This window comes from Camponotus floridanus, unplaced genomic scaffold (genome assembly GCF_003227725.1).
Source record: "Camponotus floridanus strain SB8 unplaced genomic scaffold, Cflo_v7.5 scaffold70, whole genome shotgun sequence".
Taxonomy (NCBI): Eukaryota; Metazoa; Arthropoda; class Insecta; order Hymenoptera; family Formicidae; genus Camponotus; species Camponotus floridanus.
The window spans coordinates 1,001,553-1,027,463 of NW_020229839.1; the positions used below are offsets into that span (position 1 = coordinate 1,001,553).

The following is a 25,911-nucleotide window of genomic DNA, read 5'->3' on the forward strand; positions in this document are numbered from 1 at the left end:
AATTGAATCGTGGATCTAAACAATTAACATAATAAAAGACTCCATGATACATCAATCTTTTAATAAATAATCATATAATTAAAAAATCTATATAATCTAAAATGCTTTTATATACTTTAATATATTTCATGTATATATGTATACATATGTTAAAATACGTAAAATATTTCGATGACGAAACAATAACACGGACCTTGGCGGCGTAAACAATAGCGCGCTTGTGTTTATACTCCATAGACTTGAAAAATGTTTCGGTAAAAAAAGAATAATAACGGTCTTTCGGGCCAATTTGTTCGGCTCTATTATTATTCGCGCGACGACACTCAAAGAGTAAAGTAGTGGTACAAGACGCTCCATTAAATCCTTTTCTAGATCGCGATCGCGATCGCGATCAATATCGAAAAATTATTTGCTGTATTAAAATATGTAAAATATAATATAATACAATATGTATAATATAATATAATACAATATATTTCGATACGAACGGGCAATAACACGGTATTCGGCTTTAACGATGTAAACAATAGCGCGCTAGTCATACGGTCTTGATATCATTCACACGGGCGACACTCGAGCAGTAAAGATCGTAGTGCGAAATACGTCGTATATTCTTAAATTAATTATTAATTAAACGATTACACAGGCCCACAAAAAAAGTATCCTGTGCTGGCGATCTGACTAGGCTAATCTTATGTATTTTAGCCTGCTGAATTCGAATCTTATGTCAGAATTGCTCCATCACGTCAGTTTTTTTAAATCTCAAAAATAGACGAAAATTTCGTAAAAATCGACATTCTAGGGTAATAAGGCTGTGCTTCTTGAAGAAAAAGTTACCGAAATCATATTTTAATATATTTTCAGACATTATAAATCCAAATCCGACCTAGAATATAAACGTTGTGCTCAATTTATGATGGGAGCTGGACCTAATGCCCGAATAATGTGTCTTATAATCGTCTGCGCTTACGCACTCTTTTATCTATGTTTTATTAAATACATATAATTCGTCTGAGAACGCGCAGTAAAACGATCGAATGGCAAAATCGAATAATTAACGTAATGGAAAGCCTTGTGTATATTAATCGTTTAATAAATAATTAATCTGTATGTACATGTGTGTGTGAGACTTTAAAAATATACTTATATATAAATTCAATTTTCGTATATGCACGTCATAGTAGTACGTGTAAAATATTTCGGCAGCGAGGTCAATAACACGACGTTCGGCCTTGATGACGTAGCGCTGTATTGTTTTCATAGGCGAAGACCTTGTATCATTCGCACGGCGACATTACAGTAGTAAAGTAGTGATACGGAACACTTCGTATTATTGAATTCTTTTTCTAACAGTGCGATCGCGATTAATATCGAAATATAATTCGCTACGACTATTACAATTAACAATTAATTAACTCTTAATAAATAACAGGAAACTGTATGGCGATGATACATCCATCGAAACGCGATCCTTCATTATTTCAAATAAAAATTGAAACAAAAGAGGCAAAAATTATAAATAGATAGACGATCTTGTATTATTCAAACGACATTCCAACGGCAAAGTAGTGATACAAAACGCTTCGTATTATTGAATTCTTTTCCTAAACACGATCGCGATTATTATTGAAATATAGTTCGCTCTGACTATTGTAGAGCGAATCGTACTTCTTTATTCCTTATAAGATATATTAATGTGTGTTTTTTGTAATTATTCCGCGATTTCGGGAGTGCCGTACAAAAATCTCGCAATCGTTTCTATAGTATATGACTAAATATAATTAATTGTTTGTTCGCGAGTGAATATAAGTGCTATGAGGAAACAGCAAAGGATGAAGAAGAAAAAAAAGGACATCTGGAAAAGTATCGGAGAGCAGTGAAAGAGCCTGAAGCAGTCAGAGAGATATGCGGTGAGTAATTTCTAAAAATTAATTATTATTATTATTATTAGTGAGTAATTTATAAAAATTATTTATTTATTATTATTATTTATATATATATTATTTTCAAAATAGCTATATTGCTTATTATATATATATGTTAAAGTACGTAAAATATTTCGATGACGAGCATATTAAAAATAAATTAACTTATGATAAAGATCATGAAAATGTATCGCAACGATATATCTTTATCGAATCGCAATCATTAATTACTGCGAATAAAAATTGAAAAAGGGAACATAAAAGGAGATAAAGAAATTAATTTGATTATGATCTTTCGATTATTGATGCTTATTATAATAATTTATCTAACGATACTTATTAAAATTGAATAAATTTCGACCAATGCTTTAAATTTTCTTAATCGATAATCATTCATAGAATATTTCAACGACGTTTTATGATTTACGATCATTCGCACTGTAATCTTGAACAATAAAGTAGTGACGTTTCATATATTATCAAATTCTCTCTCTACATAGTCAATCTTGGCGATATAAACAGTACCGCGGTAATGTTTCTGACCTATGTCATCATTCCCTCAGTGGCCTTCGAACAGTGAGGTAGTGATGTGAGACGTTCCATATATTATCAAATTCTTTCTCGAACAATTATTTTGAACATTGCTTTATATAATAGATTATCTCTTATCTTTTATATTTTTATTTATCGTTTATATTTGCGAATTAAAATTTATTTATTAATTTAGTATATTACATATTTATAAAATTAATTATATATTATATTATATATAAAATTATATATAATATAACCCTCCCATGGGGTACACCTTGTCGTGGTGGGAGGGCTTAGTACCTGGACGGTGCCTTGAGATTTATCTTAAATTTTCCAATTTATGATAAATCTTAAGGTGTCTGAATGGGAAGCCAAGTACCCTTTCGCGTCGTCGGTGCCGTCAACGTGCCGCGGACGGCAAGCGCTTCGTCAACGCGTCGCGTTACGTATATACATATTACATATTAGGGAGTGCCGTTAAAGGTATATACATATTAAGTATATACATCGCGCGATCAAATATAAAAATTTTAATCGCATCGAAATAGTGCGGGAGTGCCGTTTAGTATCGCGCGTAAAATAACGAAAATAGCGATATAAAAATATCGCTCGTGAGTGCGGGAGTGTCGTTAAAAGTATCGCGCGTCAACAATATGAGAGGAGGAGGAGGCCTGGGGGAGGCATCTTGCATCTGCGGAGCAACCTGATGGTGAATATCTATTATTTATATATTAATTATTATAAATCGTTAATAACTTGTTATAAACGAACAATAATTCGATCTTATTATTGAAATGAATTAAAGAGAAAGATTTTTATAAAAGTCAAATCTAAAATTGTCTATTTAAATATACTAGAAACCTTCCTTGATTAAAAAGAAACTAATATATAAAAGATAGTATCGAACTACGTTATAGTTATCGAGAATACTTCTGGCAAACAATCCGAGCTCGGTGAAACACATACTCCCTCCGTCTTTTTGCCAACCTATGGTTGGCAGCAATCGGGAGTAAAAAGCAGTTTCAAAAATTTATAAAATTTTTCCTTATGTGTTTATTTGCTTATTATTTTACACATCGGATATAAAATTCTGCGTGATAAAAATTATTTTAAATATTAATTGCATTTTGTGAGCATTATTATAAATAAATTTTATATTTGCATGTTACAGACAACTAGCTTCGATAACAACAACTCCGCTGTTGCGCATCAGTGCCGGTGAGTGAAAAAAATTTTTATTTTACTTTAAGGTAATGGATTCATAGAGATTGCAGATGTAGATGTAGATGTATATTATAGATTGTAGATAAATCCGTTGCCTTAAAATGGATGAGCTAGGATGGATTAAATTAAATAAATTAAATAAAATAATTAAATTATATTAATTAAATTAAATTAAATAATTTTAACAAATTCTTTCAAACTTATGCTTTGCATTTATTGCAAAAATTTGAAATATTAATTTAAAAAACAAAAGATCAAGAACAAATTTTTTTCTAAAGATTTTGTCTAATTTATTAAATAAAGGACACGCATTAACAGTTATCAATTTTATCAATTTTTGATGCTAATTTATCCTTATAATACGCACTTATCTTCTAATTGTTCATAGCTCATCCATCGTAGAATTTGTTTGTAGATATTATTTTTAAACTTTACTTTAACTGAATACAAATGATTAATTAATTAAATAATTTGTAATATGATAAAAGTTATACACACACATGAATTTTATATTTTATTAGAAAATATAATATACAGAAATTTGCAATAATTTGGCTTTATTTGAGTTAAAATAAAGTTACATTCAATATTTAACGAACGATCGTGAAATCGAACGATCGTTACTAAATGAGCGTAAATATTTCATGCTGTTTTGCCGGTAATTATCCGGCAAAAGAAGGAGTAATCTCCTTCTTCGATCTCTGATTAGAGATCGAGAAAGAAAATAGCCAGGATCAACGAAAGGTAGGTTCAACTGGCCTGAAGAATACGGTTAGGATACGCGGTTAGGGTACGCGGTTAGGGTACGCAGTTACGGCACTCGGTTAGGGCAAGTGACTAAAATATATACGTGATTAGGTGAGGTGATTAGAGATAGGTTCCTCAAATCTCGAATAATTTTAGTTAATCAGGAAGTAGGGTTGTTAAGACTATTAAGTAACATCATTAGAATTCTTCTATTAATATTAGGGTTGTTAGGGCTCTTATGATCATTAGAATTTTGTAATAGTAGGATTGTTAGAGCTATTAAAATTATTAGAATTCTTTAATAATAGGGCTGTTAGGGCTATTAAGAAAGATTCATTCTTTCTTTTAATATTCCAATAATCCTAGAGGTAGATTAAAATTATTTTAATTAAATTCAATTTATTTTTAGAAACATTGTGAAAATAAATGTAACATGTTTTAAAAATAAAAATGTTTTAAAAGTGAAATTTATGTTATCCAAATTATCTTCAGAAATATTAAAGAAATTGCATAATTATTAACGTTTAAGAAATCTAAACATGTTATATTTTATTTTAAAACTTAAAAATATGTGTATTAAATCAAATATAATATTTAATTCAAATGTTAATGTTATTAATATCAAATTATTATATCGATGTTATTAAATATTTGAATGAATGGAATATTATTATTTGATATTGATAGCATCATAAATTTGTAAATTATAAATTGTAAATTATAAATAGTTATAATTGTATTTTCATTATAATCTAACATTGATATTTTAATTGTAAAATATAATACAATTATGACTATAATTATATTATATAAAATTGTATTTACGATTGTAAATTCTTATGCAAAATTACACGAAAAATGATCGAAAGTACGTATAATGATTACATAATAGTAATTAACATAATAGTAATTCATTAAATTAAAATATTTGTTTCTGTAGTATATATTTTTGGAATATTCATAAAAGAGTAACAATTTGTATTTTCATGTCAAAGAGTCATTAATAAATTCGGAAAATTTTTATATAAAATGTAAAAATTCGATTCTAAATTAATGATTAAATATAAGCATTATAAAATTTGACAGATGCTTTCGTTACAGAATCGCGAGTCAATTATTATAGATTTAATGATATGCTTTATTTATTTATGAATTCCATATTGCGCGGAACTGAATATTCTTAAAATAAATTATTAAATTATGATTGAGAAAATACCATGTTCTTTCCGCGTTCTCTTCACGTCCTTATACAAGATTATCATTTTAAAAGAAGAATTTTATCGCTGTCCCTCTCGTCAGATAATATTCCTAAATATTGCTCATTAAATATGAAGAAATGTCGAATAAGAGAGTGAAGATTCGATGTGATAAGTCAACGATTAAATATTAGCTTCACGAAATTTAACGATCACCTTTGATATTATAGAATCGCGAGTTAATTATGAATTTAATAATTTGTTTTTTCAGTTATATTTGTATTTTTTTTTGTATCGGAAAATATTCATAAATAAATTAATAAATTACCATTGCAAAAACACCGTGTTTTTCTTGCGTTCTTTTTCGCGTTTTTAGACGAGATTGTCGTTTTAATAAAAGAGTTATCATTAAGAGAATTATTTCTCACCAGTTCTTGTGAGATCCATTCACGACGTCTAGTTCGGTGCCCTGTTAAAAATTGGGAATTTTTATTGTAAGATTGAAGGAACTAATCTCAGGTTTTCCTGGCAATTTCCAATGATTTCGGTAGTAATTCAACAACGATACGCTTTTTTAACGTTAATTCAACAACGATACGCTTCTTTAACGTCGAATTAATTTAAATAAGAGAAATGTATCTTTTCTTTTCTTCGTTAAAAATGTTTTATTATTATTAGGATTGGTATTATTATTGTATATATATATAATGCCAGAAAGATTTAATAGTAGATTAAATATGGATATAGCGTTGTGTATAAATTTTAATTTTTCAAGTAATTTCATGGTAATTAATTTGTATAATTTTTTTGACAAAAATGATTATGAACCAATATATTTTTAATTATTATAATTTGTCTCTTTTGAAAAATTATTTCTAGGTGCTGGGGATATTAACATTAATTTTTAGTTTCTTTTAAGAAACTATTTACAGGTGTTGGACATCCATCGCTATTTTGAAATATTAGTTTCTAGGTATATACCATTTTGTATATATGTATAATAAAATACATGCACGTATCCAAAATATTTTTATAATTTTTAATACTGTTATATATTATGTTATATTATATATAAACGAAATTATAAACGTTACATGAATATTACATAAAATGTGCGAATACTAAAAAGTTTCGAGACAAATTGAATGGGTATCCCTATATCAGTAAGATATTGATTAAAAGAAAAGAAATTATTAATTTAAACGTTATAAGAATAAGAATCTAGAGAATTAATCCAGAATTAATTGTTTAAAATTATTTGATTTATTTTATTTTGCACACTGTTCGAATTGAAATTTTTTAATTCTTGCTGATATCGAATTCGATTCGTCTCGCGCGCGCGAACGGTACCCCAAGTTATATGTGTTCGCACTTTTAACACAAACTCCAATAACGCATGTATTTCATTATTTATAAATATAATCGTTCGTAATCATATTTCTATCAAAATCGTTATATCCATTTATTTTTCAATAAGAAAATATATTTCTTCATAATGTAAGAACATGTTTTCTGACATGAATATCAATTTCGTAAATTGAAGATAATGACTAGGGATAGTTGTCATTGATTTAATACTGAAATCATTGCTATTGAGAATAATCCGAAAGATTCGGGATTCGCTCTTACAATGAAGTTCTCGACGTTCAATAGATCACTTAACTTTTCTTCGCAGATTGATTTTGCGAAATCTGATGTAGAAACAAGATGTTAATCGTTCTTCATTTTTAAGATCGCTCCTCTTTTTATCGGATATTACCAGTATATGTCACTCGCGTATCTGCAATTGAATATTCTGAATATCGATTTATTTATTCATCGCGTTTTATCATGAATTTTAAATCGCGATTTATCTTATAAAAATTCGCAAGTAAATTCGATCGGTGAATTGCATATTTACAAACATTACAGACTTCAAATGTTTGTCGAAATATTTTCGATTTTTTATATTTACGTGATAATAATTATATTGCGCACGTGTCTATTGAGAACTTCGATTATTATATTATAAAAATTATACGTACCGCGATCAAATATTCCGCATATTATCGACTTATTTATTCGTCACGTTTTTTCGTTAATTCGAGTCACAATTTATCTTATAATTTAATCGTTGACTTATACATTGAAGCTTTGTTTCCACGTCTTTGAATATTGTTTTTAATAGTTTGCAGAATGCTGGTAGTGCAAATATTTTCTTCTATAATTTAAAAGACGATAATTAATGACTGTTTTAAACGTGATTCTTTACATTATTTAAATCTTATTAAACTCTACAATTACATCGATTATTAGAGGGACTTTGAAAATTATTCGTTCCGTTATTCTTTATTAAACGTGGCTACAGCGCGATTTTTAATTATATTTTAAAGCTTACAGAGCTCATTTCATCTTATTCAGTTAATCATGCGCGAAATAGGATGTGTATTTTATTCTCAATCGTGAAATTCGTATAAAGTCGCGTATTAATCGCAAATAAATCGGACAGTGAATTTTATGTTCATAAACAATACGGATCACAAATGTTTGCCAAAATATCTTCATCTATCATCATTTGGATAATAATAATTATATCGCACGCGTGTGTATTGATGGTTTCGATTATCATATTATAAAAATTATGCGTATCTCGCAATCGAATGTTCCGATTATTGTCGATTTATTTATTCGTCGCGTTTTCTCGCGAATTTTAAATCGCGATTTATTTAGTAATTTAATTGTTGATTTCAAAGTTTATTCTATCTTTTCATTTTAAATATTTCCTTTGATAATCTACATAAAATGCGCCAGTAATGCAAATACTTTCTTTTACAATTAAAGAAACGATCAATAATTTTATTAATGACTCTTTTGATCACGATTATTTACGTTATACGTAAAACTTATTAAATTCTATTATTGCATATCTATTATTATTAATAATAAATGTCGCGTAATTAATCTTCGCTAATCAGTCTCGTCTGGACTATGTTAAAATTTTTAGTAAATTTTATATTATACGTATATTTTGGACATTTTCGTGTAATAAATTATTCCATGTAATAAATTATTTTGTATTAAATTTCGAATTATATTTTATATTAAATTTGTATTATATTTTGTATATATTTTGTAATATGTATTTAGCATAAAAATATTAAATTAAGCATAAAAATATTATGTTGATTAAAAATATTATATTAAGCATAAAAATGTTATGAAAATTATAATAAAAATAATGTTAGTTATATTAAAATAGAACATATGAATTCTTTATATTTTATATAAAGGAAGAGACTTAAAATATTTTGCAACATCTATATTTTTGGAGTCTTAATAATAAAAACTTTAGAAGAATCATTGATTAATTGGACAAATTCTATATGTATTAATTATACATTATACATGTATTAATAATTAAATTTTTAAATAATTAAAAAAATGATTGATAAATATCAAAGATCAGTTTATTGCTAATTAAGAAGATTTATAGAAATACGATTAAAAATGTTTTTATCCCACAACAGGCATTTTGTGTTTTGTAAATAAAAAGATATAAATATGACAATGAATATAGAAAAAATATTTATTTCATCTTTGAATATTACAGTATCTTTCGCGATTGAATAATTTATTTACTATCAATTTACATACATAAGTATCTTGTTATACAACACTATTACTGGCATTTCGTGCACATAGCACGGAACAAAACCAAAAATTGTATACATTATATATTACCCTCTGAGAATATTCATGGACATTGGCTTTGTAGTTCATGTCCACGTTTTCAATGTTCATAGAGGGAGTACCGCTTTCGGGGATTATCTAAAAGCAGGTCATAAGACCTCTGTCTTCTCTCTGGTCACGTCCATTCTGTTCATCCATTCTCGTCCTCCTTCCATCTCCGCTTTCGGTCTTTCCATCGTGACGTAAAGCGCACGATTCTTCCACGAGCAAGAATTTCATTCACGATTGATTGTACAGGTTATATTTAAAACTGATTAAGAGAAAATGATAGATTCAATATTAACGGAGGAGGAATTAATGCAGAAACACAAGAAAGAGCGAAAGGAGTTGCAAGGTATTCAAATCAGAAATCAAATTTCCTATCACCTACAATTTTGTGCAATCTTTTTTTCTTTTTTTTTTCTTTACAGTAAATTTATGTAATTTTAGTCATTTTCCAATTTGATAAGATTAAAATTTTTTTTTACACAATGTCAATCAATTTAAAGTTTTCTTTCTGATTTTTTCGATTGTAGCACAGATACAAACTTTAAAAAAGTCCATTTGCAAAGGTGACAAAAAGAAGAAGAAAGAGATTGCAGAAGAGATAGGGCGTTTAGAAGAAAGCTTAGAAAAACAGCACACAGAGGAATTGAATGCATGGAGATTGGCACATGTTACTCTGAATGATCAGCAGACAGAGTCTGCACAAGTGAGCAAAGAAGTCGATAAGGATAATAGTAGCTTGGAACAATCAACACACAGAATTTCCAAAGCACAAAAGAGGAGAGAAAAAAAAGCAATTGCAGAGAAGGAACGCAATCAGAGAATCATTGAGCAAGAGACACTTAACATCTTTGGCAAAAGAAACATTGAAACGGAGGCCATAAAAGAAATTCTTTCCAAACAGAACTTGATGATCTATGAAATCCCTAGTGATGGCCACTGGTAAAAATTTTGTTATCCTTGTTTAATTATGTATAATCTTATTTATTTTGCTGAGAAAAGCAAGAATGAAGGACTAACAATATATTGTATAATAATTTAGATGTTATTTGAGATTTGTTTATTCAAATATATAAAAGCCTGAATTTTTGTTTGTAGTTTATATAATGCAGTGGTACATCAACTTAAAATAAATGGGGAAACACCTCTGAGCTTAGATGATCTCAGAACAAAAACTGCAGATTATTTGAAAGAAAACATGAACGATTTTCTACCATTTCTTTCTAATCCAGATTCTGAGGATTTATTGACGCCCGAGGAATATGAAAAATATTGCAATGATGTGGCTGAAACAAGCGCTTGGGGTGGTGCTGTTGAGGTAAATATAGACGTATATACTTTTAAAATATAGAACAAATATGGATATAAGTAGATTTTTACAATCAAGTTACTTCCTCTGTGATTTAATCTATTGATTAATATATGTAATTTTTTTGATAACATTTTGGTAACATTTGATAACATTTTGATAACATATTGCAGTTGCAAGTATTGTCGCGTATATTGAAATGCCCAATTGAAGTCATACAAGCTACAGGAGCTCCTTATATCATCGGAGATGAATACAGCAATGATAAGAAGGTAACATTGACTTATCATCGTCATATGTACGAGTTAGGCGCTCATTATAATTCCGTTACAAAATGCGTTCAGGACGAGGAGAGCTGATGAAAGTTTCTTCTAGATTTATATATTTGTCTTACAACTGTCTTCAAGTTATTATCAAATGATTGGATTACACATATCTCGATTTATGAGTATGTGCTTCATTAGTTACTAAATTAATTTGTCCTGTAGGGAAAATAACTATACATTTTTAGACATTATAAAAATATTTTTAAGGATATATGAAATACTAAAAATATGCTGCCAGCAGAGAGAACATTCAATCTTCCGATGAGAATCATATTTTTACAATTATTACGCGAGTGATTATTAGCTATTAATGTTTATAAAAGAAATTCCTCAAATGTGTATTGTGACTATTAAAAGATTAAATGTAAAATATATCACAAATTTTACCATAAAACAAAAACTGGAAAGTTATATTTTAGACTAAATCTGTGCTGAAAATACATTATTGTTCAAAATAACGGATTCAATCTTAATAGTCACACATTTTAGGAATTTTTTTCTATAGTTATTAGTTAAATGCAAGATACATATCAATGAATCATCAAAACGTATCTTCTTGATCATTTTAATCCAATTTGAAATTTTGATCTGCACATTTAAACTAAATATGATTGCCAAGTTCTATTGAAATATAAATAGTAGATTATCTGTAAATTCCAAAAACATAAATTTTTATACTTATTCCTAAAGCTTTATATGGCAAATATACATTTCTTGTGTTTATTGAAACTTAGAATTCTCAGAAATCCAAATGTAATACTTTTATATATATTAAAATCATATATATTCACATTCAATACTAATAAATAGTTGCATGTGCCTCATATTAATCTCACATGTGATTCTTATATTAGATAAGTAAACTTTAACAGTTATATTTGGTATTAAATGTGCTATGAAAATTGGACAATGAACTTTAGGATTGTTTAGATTTGACTGACTTATTATAACTAAAATATTTCAAAACTTTGATGTTGTGCAAAGCTGATTTAAAGTTCCTGTGTTATTAGAGATTAACTTTATATAGAATATTTATATATTTTTCAAACATGGATATCAGACAATATAAAAATATGCTGCCAGCAGATATTATGTAAGTACTTATTAAGATTCTTCGATGTTCTTCAGTTTTTTTTTTCCAAAAAGATTGATGAAGTATGTGTCGTTCCTTTTCTTTATCGCGCATACTATTCGTGTTCATTAGTAGCTGTTGCGAAACGGCTATCAAACCTGCGCCTATAGAGAACTTCCAGAATTGCGTTCCAAAACTTGACTCAAAACTGTGACGAACAGATTGGATACAAAAAAGAATAAAAGTACTCTAATTTATTTTGGCTCATAAAAGTTAAATCTTTGATCCCAAACTTTTTGGAATAAATAGGCTTCTATAGATTGATAAATTGAAATTTCTACAACTTTAAAACACATAGTCCCATATAAGAGTATTAGAATGTTTCTTAATTAGAGAAATCTTCCTTTGTTTCTTCTACAAATAAATTTTTTAGTTAACTCCTTAGAGATTTCCAAAGATGTATTATATATCAGAGATTCTTATTTATAATATAAATTTTTTATTTATAATTTTTTTAAATTATTTTGAGTTAGGTATGAGAATGATTTTTCTAAAGAATGATATATTGTTTTAAGTTTGATTGCCTTATAAATCACTGATGACTAAAAGATTATAAACAATAGTTTGAATAAGTAATCTTGGAAATTCTGTTTGCTATGTGATATGATAATATAAAAGTGAAGAAAAGAAGGAAAAACAAGGAATACAATAAATGATTTATAATTGTTACATTAGAAGACAAGGAACATTCTAATTTATACACACATGAATGATGCTGTTCTACTCCGTGTTCTTGCGATTTTGTAAATATATATTCGTTTGTATAATGAGTGTTCTGTAGTCGGGCATCAAATAAATATAATATACACAAGAAAGAAAAACACTGTTTATATATCTTCAATGCAGTTTAATTTAAAATTAAAAAATATATATATTGTATATATATATATATATTTTTTGTGTATAAGCCGCAGTTATCTATTGAAAAAAAATAACATTTACATTTTAACAATAAATATTAAAGTGTTTTTTACTGCTTTAAGTGCTTTCTAAATTATCATTTAAATATTTTAATTACCTTTTATTTTATTTTTCCCCATTATCACTTAATGCTTTATCATCCTCAACAATCTCTTTATTTTTATTTGGATTTTCGTCTGGTTTCATGTGAGGGAAGAGCAATACTTCCTGTAAAAAGGAAATTATATATCTATTATATGTCTTTTAACACAAAAGACAATATAATAAAATCTTGTAATTCTCAACAATTTCAATTATAAAAGATAAATTAATTTTAAAATGTCGATTTTTTTTTCGCTTCTTTTAGGAAATATAATATATATTTGATCACACTCACTTTAATATTGTTCGTATCGGTGAGGAACATTGTTAATCGATCGATACCTAATCCCCAACCTGCCGTTGGTGGTAAACCATATTCCAAAGCAGTACAGAAAGTTTCGTCAACCAATTGCGCCTCTTCATCACCGGCCGCTTTATCCATCGCTTGCTGCTCGAATCTATGCACGTATTTAGTGTTCAAAATTTACGAAAATGTGATTCTAATCTCTTAAAAATTGTATTTTTATGATATAAATTTTAATAAAAATTAATTTATTACCTTTCTCTTTGAATGAATGGATCATTCAATTCGGTGTACGCATTGCAAATTTCTTTCGTTCCAACAAATAGTTCAAATCGTTCTGTAAGACCTTTCTTGGATCGATGCCATTTTGCTAAGGGAGACATCACTTGCGGATGATCAATGATGAATGTAGGATTAATGATGGAATCTTCAATAAATGAACCAACAAGCTGTTGTAAAAAAATATATAAAATATATACTATATAATTAGGATCTCTATACACATATGCATATATAACTGCATATATTTATTAGTAATTCACACATATTTCTATTATTTCTTATTTTGTAAAATGCCATCTAAAGAAAACGTGTCATATTGAAAAAATTTAAAAAAAAATTTCAAGAAAAATTTGCGTTCTTACTTTGTCTAATAATCTCGCTGATGTTTTAGGAGGAGGACATTCGATCTTATGATGATCACAGAGATCGCTCAAAATCTTATTTGCCTCTGGTATATTAAGCTGATCTGCTGCTGGCAACTTGACATCAAGAATCCTCTCCAATTCCTCCATCATTGAAATGCGCTTAAAGGGAGGTGTAAAGTCGAGCGTAAGTGTTGAGCCTTCATTGGTATTATACTCTATCTTCCAACTTCCATGTATGGCTTTCACCATGCCTGATATCATATTCTCCGTAATCTCCATGAGATCATTATAGTCCGCATATGCTATATAAAATTCGCAGGTGGTAAATTCAGGGTTGTGGGTCAAGTCGATACCCTCATTCCTGAACTGTCTACCAATCTCGTAAACTCTGTCGAGTCCACCGACGACTAACATCTATTAAATATTTATGGCTTTAATCTTACTGAGTCTCATTCTTTCGTTTTTCGAATAAATTTATTTTTTCAAGTTTAATTTGAAGAAGGAAAGATTTATTTACCTTGAGATATAATTCTGGAGCTATTCTCATGTACAAATCCTTGTTGAGTTCGTTATGATGCGTAATAAAGGGTTTGGCAGTCGCGCCTCCAGGGATCATGTTCATCATAGGAGTCTCAACTTCCAGGAAGCCCATATTATCCAGAAACTTACGTATGTAAGCGATTATCCGCGCGCGTATGTGAAAGATTCGTCGAACTTTGTCATTCAATATAAGATCCAGATACCGTTGTCGGAATCTCGTTTCCTGATAATAAGTAAAAAGATTTTTAACACATATAATATTTTTACAAATATATTTACATAATATATTTATATCGTCTCTACAGCAGAATTCTATAACATGTATCTTTTGGTGAAATGACTTCTTACCCTGTCTTTTAGACCATAGTGAAGATGTGGCAACATATGCAAACATGGACTCAAAAGAATAATTGAAGATGGTATAATCGAAAATTCGCCCGTTTTACTTTTGGCAGGATAGCCGATAACGCCTATAATATCGCCTCTCTTGATTTTGGCTGTATCTCTTACAAATAGATCCTGACATTGATACAGTTTTGCATTGGCCATTATTTGCAATTTGACACCCTCTCCTCGAAGGTCATAGAAAACCAATTTTGAACCGGATTCTCGAATAGCATGGACACGTCCAGCGACACTTTCTATCGTGTCCTTCATTTGTTCACCATTCTTAAGTTTCTTGCTATACTCTTCGATAAAGTTTGTGAGAGAAATCGACACATCGAATTTATGCGGGTAAGGTTGATCGGCGGTTTTGAGTAGACTGACGATATTCGATCGGAGCTTGAAATATTCCTAGTAACAAAATACAATAAAAGAATTACTCAGTTTTGCATTATATAACACAGACTAATTAATAATTTGAAATGTTGAAACATAAGGGGCAGAAACTGAATTGTATAAAAAAATGCAGCTGTTTGCTCATGAAAAGCTTTTAATTCTTTGCAAGTCATACTTGTGAAGATAAAAATTTCCTTAACATATTCACGATATAAATTATCTAGCAAAACTGTTTACATTTGGACTAATATTTTCCTCCTTCCTCTCCTTGATCTCATTCTTCTTAGAACTCTGATTCTTGTTGATAGCTGCTACAAGTTCCTTAGCCTCCTCCTTTATAGCCTTCTCCTTAGCCTTCTGCTCAGCTTTGAGACGTCTCTTCTGCTCGCTGCAATACAATCAGAATAGCTTCAGCATCTTTCCAGAGATCTGATGCTGCGTCAAGCGATTCATTACGCACTTGGAGAACCGACGTAGGGACGTCTGACGCAACTTTATCTCGCGGTTCGCAAGCCACGCGCGCGTTTGTGACACGATAGCGCGACTTTTGCCCAAGGTGCCGAGCATGATCGTCGTTACCTCGCGGGATTAAACTTTAACCCACGTGACGCGCTCGCGTCAGAGGGTCTTAGATCTGTCTTAGAGATATCGTTATCTGCGAGAAAACACGGGCGGACGAATACAGGATCTCGCGTCAAGCGTGCAACGTGGGTGACCGCGTGGCGGCGCGAGCCGCATGTCGTTCACCAGGACCACCAGGTTATGTCGCGCGCGCTGGAAGCGGATCCTCGCGCAATCGTAGGCCACGGATTGAAACTTACGCTCGATAATATAACGCGCACTTTTTTCTCCATATACTCACTTCTTCGACAACTTTTCTCCCTCTGTTACGTCCGCCATACTGCTGATGAACCAGTCGTGAAAGAGGGTCGGCCGCTCGCACTGCGCTGGTCAGACTGCGTGTGCGAACGCGAGCCGCGAGCTGCACGTGAAACGTCCGATTCCGAGGTTTCCTCGATTGAGATTAAGGTGCGTACGTCGTTCTCGCGGGCGATTATAAAACGGAAATCTTCCGCGGAAAATCGCAGACGGTCCGGTCGCTCTTCTAAAAGCACATTACGATGAACACGAACGAGTAATCTTCGAGTAAAAGTCAAATTGCGCTTGTTAATTTCCAAGTATTAAATCATTCACGCGAACGAAATGTCATTTACTTAACGTTTGATCAAGGACATCGATAACCTTACGTCCAAGTACGTTCAAAAATCGGGCTGAATGATACGCGATAATGATTTCTTATACATGTTGCGAGAGAATAAAATGTTTGAACGTGACATTTGACGTACAGTTCCTTTTCTCGCGAACCGCGCGATCTTTGACCTATATAGGTCAATTTTTTCTCAAATTATTAGTTTTTAATTTTTATTATCATTGCAATATTTCCTTTCTTTTTAAATTATGCATAATTATATTCTTATTTTTTTTATATTTTTATTTATTCATTATATTTAATTTCTCATTTTCTGTACTTTAAAAATTTTTTAAGGGCTTCTCCCTCCTTTTTGGATTCGTATATGAAGTTTAAAAGCTGACATCAATTAGGATCCGGATTGTCGCGAAAACGAAAGAATTTTAGAAAGAATATCGCCAAAAAGCTTTCCTTTCTAAAAATATAATTTATTTACTGAAATTATATTATTTTTTCACACACATATAACAAATATTTTCAAAATTACATATTCAGAATATTACATACATATATCATCTTTATCCACTAAGAAATTAATGTAAATGATTCTTATATATTAAGAATAATCTTAATATTTTTTATATTATATACATTTATTTTTTTTTCTTTTATCGTTAAATCATATTTTATATTTTTTTTTATATCTTTCATAAAAAATATACTTTATAAATCCATTTTCTTTGTTGTAAAATTCGCTTGGAACAAACGATTTCGTCTCCATTTTTCTGCAAAGTACAATTTCATACGTTCATATATCGAAGAAAAATTGGCTACAAAAAAACATATTATCATATTAGATAAGGCAGTTGATCTGGATTACAGCAGAATTTTCTCACTGTCTGTTCCTCCGAGCCGAGCTATTTGTGCTTCATCTCCTCATTGAGTGCACTTGAAATATTAAATTCCTCCAAGCCCCGATCCGAGATTTAAATCGCAAGATGCCGGACGACGCATACAACAAGATCACGCATTGCTTATTCGATATGGACGGTTTGTTGCTCGGTAAATAAATTAATTCTGCCAAAACTATGGGACAGTGATAATTTTTTCAATTCGACTGCAGTTGTTTTTTCTTTTTCGCAGATACAGAATATTTGTACACCAAGGCCTTCAATCGTATCACCAATCGTTATGGCAAAGAATTCACGTGGGAGCATAAAGCGCACGTGATGGGTTTCAAGATCAAGAAGGTCGCCTGCTACATAGTTGAAGAGTTAGAGTTACCATTAACAGTCGAGGAGTTCAGACAAGAAATTGCCGAGATCTGCCGGGAGTTATTTCCACAGACTAATCCTATGCCAGGTAATACTCCGGTAATACCGAGATTGATCGTTGAGATTCAATGCAATAACGTAATATAATATATATCTCGAATAACAATATATATGATCTTATCTCTAAAATAATAGGCGCTGTACGGCTCTTGAAGCATTTAAAGGAAAATAACATTCCAATCGCGTTAGCCACGAGCTCCGATCGAGAGAATTACGAAGTGAAAATCAGTCGTTGGCATGATCTCTTTGACCTCTTCGATCACATAGTGCTCGGCGGCTCGGATCCCGAGGTTGTAAGTGGAAAGCCGGCACCCGATATATTTCTCACGGCTGCCAAGCGTTTTCGTGACAATCCGGATCCTTCGAAGGTAATCTTCGAATCCGAAGGTATTCTTCGGATAGCTTGACTCTCAAATACTTCCACATGCAAGAGATATATCATTTTGACCGATAAGCATCCATTAAAATTTATGTAAGATTAATTGCCGGAGTCATTTTTAGTGCCTGGTCTTCGAGGATTCGCCGAACGGAGTTGAAGCGGCAGTGAACGCCGGAATGCAGGTCGTTATGGTACCGGATCCAAACCTTTCTAAACATTATACGAGCAAGGCGACTTTGGTCCTGAATAGTCTCGAAGACTTTCAACCAGAAAAATTCGGGCTACCACCATATGTGACGTAGTACATTTCCCTTTCCTGATTTGTCATGCATGTATGCGTGCGTATGTGTGAGATGTGGATTCGTGCAGATAGGATATATATACAGTTCACGTATTATCTCGAATAAAGATAATTTAATGAGAAGTTTTCGCGAGTGCAGTCTTTTCGATTTATATCTTATTGTTTGGTCGATGTGTTTTTTTTTTCTTTTTAAATCTCCTTATCCGTGTCATCAGACAGATCACCTAATTCATCGAAATCCTCTCGCGATCCGGCACTGCCGAACATCGCTACATTGGAACTACCGCTAAATATGCCTGTGATATTTACGCACGAGAACTTGTTGCGCTTCAATTGTCTGTCGATCGCTTCTCTCAGCGTATTATACGCGGCGATCATATCTCGCGAACACTGGGACAATAAATCTGAAAGCAGATTGAGAGATCAATATTCTTCTAATCCAGTTTCTTCGGATTCTAATATAACGTGTAATAAAAGAAAATCATTACGTTTGTAAGCCGGTTGACTAATGTCAAACATCTTGTGGTAATAGTACAACTGATTATAGAGATCTGTTCCGGAATACTGAAAATAAATAAACATGTAATATGATCTTAGAGTGAAAATTTCAAATTTTTTGCAATGTATTTGATTAAACTTACGACTCTGCTCATAGTAACATCTTTGCACGCTGGACAATCCGGGAACTTTCTCGCGAAATCTAATGGCAATCTTCTTGTTCGGTTAGAACAAAGTGGATTTTCGCACTCCAACCAACCATTATAATACCTGCCGATTGCTTTTCTCATAGCAAGCTGAACCACATTCTGTATTATGTTTGCGTATTTCCAGGGTGGTAATTTACAATCTTGATTGGGACACATACTGAGTGATAATTGTCGACCGGAATGCTACGTAAGATTAACAAACACTTAAATATATTCTCAATATACTGCGGAAGTCATAAATATTATGCGAGTTTTTCACTGAGAAGAAAAAATTTGAAATAATTTTGAAATTGTATCGAAGTAAGCTTACAAACTCTGTTATGGTATCTGTAATCACTATGTCCGTATTGCATCGCTCATTTTTACATTTAAATGTCAATGGAAGACAATTGTTGAATCTATCGTCATTGATAGCCAATGGTAGGTTCAGAGTTGCCTCGCAAGCTAATGTTTTCGGCTTGTAAACGAATTGTAAACCTGGAGAGCAGATTAACAGATATATATATATAATTTTTTTAAAGATTTATTTCATTTTTTAAAGCTCATGATATAAGTTCAAAGTTACCTAAATTATTGGCCAAGAAAACATCGTCGATGCCCTCGATAGGTTCACAGATTCGTAATATCACGGGAAATATTTGACTCAACAAGTAATAATTGACATCCACCTTTAATTTCTCGTTATTCTTTACTTCATCGATGTGATACGCTCGTTCCGTCGCGCTCGCATCAGTTCCATCCTAATATAAAACAATAATATATAATTTTTTTTTCAGACATTTATTTATTGGTATTTTCCAGTTTCTATAACTCAGGAAAATTCGCGAATCAAGATTGCAAATTTGATACCTCGCATATAACATATGGTAATGTATCGCCAGCTTTCCACATCCGACCGCCCGCTTTATTTAATCTCAGCGCTACCATCACGTGAGACAATTGCTTCTTATCCGGATACGCGTCTGGATTTTTGGATAATTGTTTAGTGATGACAAATGCCGATAGCGGAGTCGTCCCCTCTCTCACGCCTTTCGCAACATTCTGCAGAATCTGAACAACCTGCTCCAGACGTGTTTCGCTTGCTTGATCACAGAGAAGTATATCTAAAACTTTTCTAAGAGAGAGAAGACGAATAATATTAGATTTAACATAATGAGAATAAAATTAATTTCTAGAAATATGTCCACTTACTTTCCAGTATCGCAAGCCAATGGACACCAATCTCTTCTCACAATATCCAGGCCCTTGTGTTCCTGTATTAATTGCATCTGACCATTTGGCAATTTTGTCATTGCAACAGCAGCGTATTTCTTCTTTTGCAAAAGCAATAGGTATCGGAATACTCCGTCTATGTCTAATTCGACTTTTTTATATCGGTTATTGACTTCTCGCATAATCTAGAAAATATATTATCCCGTATAATATATAGCATTTATTTTATATATATATATATAATATACAGGGTGTTTCAGACCACTCGTACCATTTAAAACCACCCATTTAAAAACTAGAGAAGTGGTTATTTTAAAAAAGTAAAAACATTTTCTTTATAAATCGGGTGCGTTCTATCGAATGGTGATATTTTCAACTTTTGGTTCCGGTCGGAAATAGGCGATTCACACCGGAAGTGCATTTTTTTAAATGAAACCCCCTATTTTTCATTTATAAAGAAAAAGATTTATAAAGAAAATGTTTTTACTTTTTTGAAATAACCACTTCTCTAGTTTTTAAATGGGTAGTACGGGTGGTCTGAAACATTCTGTATATATAATATAATATAATATAATATAATATAATATATATATATATATATATATATATATATATAAACATTTAATACTTTAATACTATAATTGATGATAAATTAATATACATAAAATTTTCCATACTTTTCTACCAATCGAGAAAACATCGTCGTATTCTAAAATATTGGTGTTTATCATCAAGGAATCGGTATCACCATAAATCACCTCATACTGCAATTTCTCAACCAAATGTTTTGTATCCTCCAGAATCTGTCGACCCTTAGCTGAGAGCAACAGTGGATATATATTACATGTTGTGTCATTCTAGATATTTATTTCACAACTTACTAGTTATCAGAGCGGCAAGACCTTTGGCATAGAATCGACAATGTGTCGCTCCCAGACATCCATACATTGAATTGGCTGTAAGTTTCAATGCCATCTGCCTGATATGATAATCCATTTTTTGTTCAGGTGTAAGATTCGGCGTTTTCATTAATTGTTTTATTTGCTGTCTACTCTTGACCAATTTGTGAATTTCGGTTGGAATCACACCGGCCTCCAAATTCGATTCGGGAATACTCAATTGCTACAAATCATGCGAATTACGTTTTTATCCAAAGCACTTTGATCTATTCGCGACGAAGAATTACCTCGACATCGGCATACGCCGCACCAGGTACAGTGGTGAAGCACAAATTATATTCTTGTATGATACTCGGATACAGGGAATTGAAGTCCATCAATAGCACCAGCTTGTCATAGAAACCTTTCTTCGGATCGAGCACCAGGCCTCCGATATATGCCGCAGCCTTTCTACGCGGACCATCTAATGCGTGATTTAGCATTAGTTACATATAATCGCGTATAACAATATACAAAAATATATTGACATCTCACCGTCATCTCGTGCTTTCTTCTCAATTTTCTTGTCCGGAGTTATGTAATCCTTCAAATGGAAAGCATGCAACAACAAATACTCATTTCTTTCTGCTCTTCCGCCTAACAGTGTTCTCGATAAGATATTTCCTACGTTCGAAGATTGATGGTACATATAAAATGTTATATTTAAAATATTAATTGAAAGAAAGATGTTAAAGCAAGTAATACCAGCTAGAGAGGTGATTTGAAGTGCGAGCGGTATAATGTTGAGATCTATTACTATGGTTATAATGAATTTTGCTTCTTTTAACGTCATGTGTATTAGATTCAGAATTTTGTCCGCTGTATTGTAGAACAATAGAGTCTCCGCCGGCGTAATCTCTTTACATTCATGTTCCTTCGTTTTTAACACCTATCACAAATATTTATTAAACTTGTATGATATTAATTTATATTTCGAGGAATATGACATTAATGTATCATGCAACTTACTGCACTGCAAAGCGATTGCAGATCATAACTTCTGACTTTCAAATTTAATTCCTTTGCCGAGATTTGTATATCACAAATTGGACGACCGACAAATGCTTGATTGAGGATTATCTTTCCCTAAAAGATATAATTTGAATTAAATTCTTTTACTACATTCGTTATCTGATTTGTATATAATATTAATTTCGATTTTTAAAAAAGATACATGTTTACCCTGAGTAAAGGAGGAGTTGTAGATTTTAATCTTCCCATTCTGTTCCAATTTGACACTTTTAATGAAAACATTCTTTGCATCAAGACGTCAAATTGAAATGCGCAGTCGTAGCCTATTATTAAATCCGGGTCTGCTTTCTGCATTAAAGTTAATAGTTCCTCGAGTAATTCACTTTCGGTTTCGCATTTTATTACTTCGGTATTCGCGATCTTTAAGAAGGCGTCCCGGATTTGTCGCGGCCATGGAGTTTCTCGAGGATGTGTGACAACTGTGTAAAAAATTGCAAATCAGTCACAAGGCTTTTATTAATATTTTAATTGATAGATAAACAGAAAAATATTTTGCAATTTAAAGATTAATGAAGAGAGTATTTTTAAATTATATAATAATTTTTGTTCTTTATTTAATTGCAAAATAATATTGCTGTTTTTAAATATCAAAAATAATTATAAGTGAAGTAATCAACAAATGATGTAAAAATAAACATACAGCAAAATTGGCGATCATAAGGTGGTTTTGGTGGTTCTTTGTCGACATTATACTTGTGATGAATCAATACAACAACCATCACTACTTCGTTCTGCAACTTTGCATTCAAGGACATCCTCACATTTAGGGTCGCTATTACCATTGGTGGCTTGGATTTTTCTTGGGAACATAGCGATATATTGTCCATGTCTGAAGTAACCACCTGTTGCATTATATAAACTGTATTCGAAAATTCAATTTTCTTATTGTACCATATGACAAATGCACTTACTATTTGCGAACACCAGGCGAATCGTCCCGCGGTCGGCGATATATTCTTAATATCTAACCAACAGGGTCCTTTAATCTTTCGTTCTATAAGTAACAGCTCTAATGCATTTACTGTTGTGCCAAAGACGCGTTCTATTGCTGGACCCGAGTAATCGGCATCAATCGCTGGATAGCGCGCATTATATCTGATTTCCAAATAATCGGAAGTTCTCGGTGTACCTTCCTTCTCGAAAGAATAATGCTTCTTTGTCTCTTTACAGTTAAACTCCATTATACGCATTTTATTCGCATATTCATCAAATTCTTTATATACGTCTTCAATAGTAGTTAATTGCGGTTCGTTGTTTTTTGATGTCTTTATCTGTAATTTAGATCCATAAAAAGAAACTGCATTTAATAATTAATAACAATTGACTAATATTAGCATATTTGAATCAAATAACTTAACCAAAAATTAATGAAAAATTATATGCATACATATTTTCTAGGTAAGAGATATATTCTTCTCGGTATACAATGCACCATGACACAACATGAACAATATACATCGTGTTTTGATACATAAGTCTTGCCAAAGAGATATACAGTTCCAGGATTTTTGTATGGATTTTCATATGCATCCAAATAATAAAACCTAAATACTTCTTCTTTATCTTTTGTCTTAACCAACTGTGGCGCTATTTCCGTCAAATCAACGGCATTACCGATTTTCATACTTTTGATGGAAGTTTTATATGAAGTAGTTTGTATGTCTGTTCCATTCTTTTGTGGTATAACATTTTTATTCACTGGCAAGGAAAAATCAACATCCATGCTTCCATCATCAAAATCTATAGTAGACAGCTGCAATGTATTTCATATGTAAAATTTTGCTCTTATAGAAATAATAAATGTAATAACAAATGAGATTATGGGAAAAGTAAAACTTACATCTCTGATACACTCATTAGGATCCATTATAGCAGTATCCTCATCTTCAATTATCTGACTTGCACTTTGTGTAATATTATTAGACTCTGTTAATTTTCTTACATCTTGTTCTTTTAATTTTAAATTCTCTTCTAATTTCAAACAATTATTTATCTCTGCTGATTTATTCACACTCTTCTTTTTTGGTGCATCAAATATCACAGTGTCATCTATATCTTCAATTATTTGACTTGCACTTTGTGCAATATCATTAGATTCCATTGGTTTCATCACATTTTGCTGTTCTGACTTTTCAGATACTTCTTTATCACTAATTTCTTGGTTTGTGGATAAAAGTTGATAATTTTGTCTGTAATCAATTTATCATTTGAAATTAATATAGTAAAAACATAATATATAGACATGTATTAATACAATTTATCAACTTACGTAATATCTGAGTGAACTGTATGACAAAATTTATTTTTATTGTTATTTGTTTGTGTTGGTTTGGGACTATTTGTTGTTTTCTTACACACAGAGATTTCACTAAGCAACTCTCCCAAAATATCATCATCTTTAATTACTGTTGTATTGGTGTTTTTCTTAGAAGGCATATTTCTAATCATACTTTGAATATTTCCTCTTTTTCCATTTTCTTCTTTTCTTTTCTTTCTAGGACCAGCCATATTGTGTCTTTGTTTTCTTGCTTCTTGAATGCTTTCTTCATCCAGATCATCGTCAAAAATCTCCCTTCCATCTTCAATGTAGCCACTTTCTCCTGCAATTAAATTAAAATCAATGCTTGCATATTTTAATCTCTATGAAGCAGGTTTAAATTCCTTCTAAAATATTTTCCAAACAAATTGCTATTTAATATAAAGTCTGTTTTACTTATAATAAGATATTTTATGTTTCTTTATAAAATAAGAAAAACTCTTATACCATCATCAACTATCCAATCGTCTCGTTGACGTTTCAAAACAGTATTGCTGTATTCTTTTTCATCCACCTCGTCATATACATTTTCTAACTCTTCAATTTCATACTTGCGTTTTCCTCCGCTTCGAATTTCCTTCAGTTTCTCCAAAGCTGAGAGTCTGCCAGTCTTATCAATCCTCTGACGCTTAACCCTGCCAGACACAGATGCTAAAACATATTTTAGCAAAGAACAAAAATGTGCAATATTCTTTATAAATATTTATAAGAAAATAATAAGATAAACTAATTCGATGCGATTTATTTTATTTACTCTATGATTAACTTGCTGTTAATATTAACGTTTACTAAATCATCAGTTATACGAATATTAAATGTAAACAAAAAATTGGAAGAAAATGCAGTAGTGTTTACAAATATACAATACACCTGTGGTAGATATATAGCCAGAAATTGATGATAATTTCGCATAAATAATCGGCAAACTACTTACGCTGCGAATCGTCCATTATTATTGCTACAAATCTATTCAAACCACGTTTGTCAATAGAAATACACAAATGCCACTTCACGTCTTCACGTTTCGACAGTCGACAAGTAATTTTGGCGGGAGATAAATAAGGCATCGATCACGATATTTTGCGATTCGATATAACTCGATGAATTTGTTCACGTAAAGTT

At 31.2% G+C, this 25,911-nt stretch overlaps 4 protein-coding genes across 6 annotated transcripts; 2 read left to right on the plus strand and 2 right to left on the minus strand.

Moving 5' to 3' along the window:
* The first annotated feature begins 9,484 nt into the window (after nt 1-9,484).
* LOC105258467 (deubiquitinase OTUD6B) lies at nt 9,485-12,516 on the plus strand. The gene is made up of 4 exons (XM_011269727.3): nt 9,485-9,689; nt 9,871-10,282; nt 10,439-10,658; nt 10,823-12,516. Exons 1-4 carry the CDS (start codon nt 9,620-9,622, stop codon nt 11,006-11,008), a joined length of 888 nt encoding a protein of 295 aa, XP_011268029.1. The 5' UTR covers nt 9,485-9,619; the 3' UTR covers nt 11,009-12,516.
* Nucleotides 12,517-12,837: 321 nt separating this feature from the next.
* Nucleotides 12,838-16,288, minus strand: LOC105258470 (lysine--tRNA ligase). Of its 2 annotated transcripts, none has more exons than XM_011269733.2 (9): nt 16,243-16,288; nt 15,618-15,768; nt 14,949-15,395; nt 14,578-14,823; nt 14,058-14,474; nt 13,669-13,862; nt 13,405-13,567; nt 13,126-13,235; nt 12,838-13,025 (listed from the first exon to the last, which is right to left on the minus strand). In XM_011269733.2, the coding sequence occupies exons 1-8, from the start codon at nt 16,278-16,280 to the stop codon at nt 13,134-13,136; spliced, it is 1,758 nt and encodes a 585-aa protein (XP_011268035.1). In that variant the 5' UTR covers nt 16,281-16,288; the 3' UTR covers nt 12,838-13,025; nt 13,126-13,133. The 2 variants fall into 2 exon arrangements, with proteins under 2 accessions (XP_011268035.1, XP_011268034.1); XM_011269732.3 differs by lacking the exon at nt 16,243-16,288 and adding an exon at nt 15,841-16,011.
* On the plus strand, nt 16,236-19,004 carry LOC105258469 (pseudouridine-5'-phosphatase). Its single transcript, XM_011269729.3, has 5 exons — nt 16,236-16,409; nt 17,427-17,631; nt 17,713-17,931; nt 18,039-18,271; nt 18,405-19,004. The coding sequence occupies exons 2-5, from the start codon at nt 17,568-17,570 to the stop codon at nt 18,582-18,584; spliced, it is 696 nt and encodes a 231-aa protein (XP_011268031.1). The 5' UTR covers nt 16,236-16,409; nt 17,427-17,567; the 3' UTR covers nt 18,585-19,004.
* LOC105258468 (DNA polymerase alpha catalytic subunit) lies at nt 18,731-25,807 on the minus strand. 2 transcript variants are annotated; one of them, XM_011269728.2, is made up of 21 exons: nt 25,724-25,739; nt 25,237-25,440; nt 24,742-25,072; nt 24,313-24,661; nt 23,860-24,225; nt 23,384-23,743; nt 23,113-23,314; nt 22,623-22,891; nt 22,410-22,526; nt 22,146-22,329; nt 21,936-22,064; nt 21,689-21,864; nt 21,384-21,624; nt 21,180-21,319; nt 20,482-20,687; nt 20,140-20,404; nt 19,856-20,030; nt 19,601-19,767; nt 19,225-19,473; nt 19,072-19,147; nt 18,731-18,987 (listed from the first exon to the last, which is right to left on the minus strand). In XM_011269728.2, the coding sequence occupies exons 1-21, from the start codon at nt 25,737-25,739 to the stop codon at nt 18,773-18,775; spliced, it is 4,437 nt and encodes a 1,478-aa protein (XP_011268030.2). In that variant the 3' UTR covers nt 18,731-18,772. The 2 variants fall into 2 exon arrangements, with proteins under 2 accessions (XP_011268030.2, XP_025269610.1); XM_025413825.1 differs by having other exon boundaries at nt 18,773-18,987; nt 25,237-25,424; nt 25,724-25,807.
* Between the last annotated feature and the right edge of the window lie 104 nt (nt 25,808-25,911).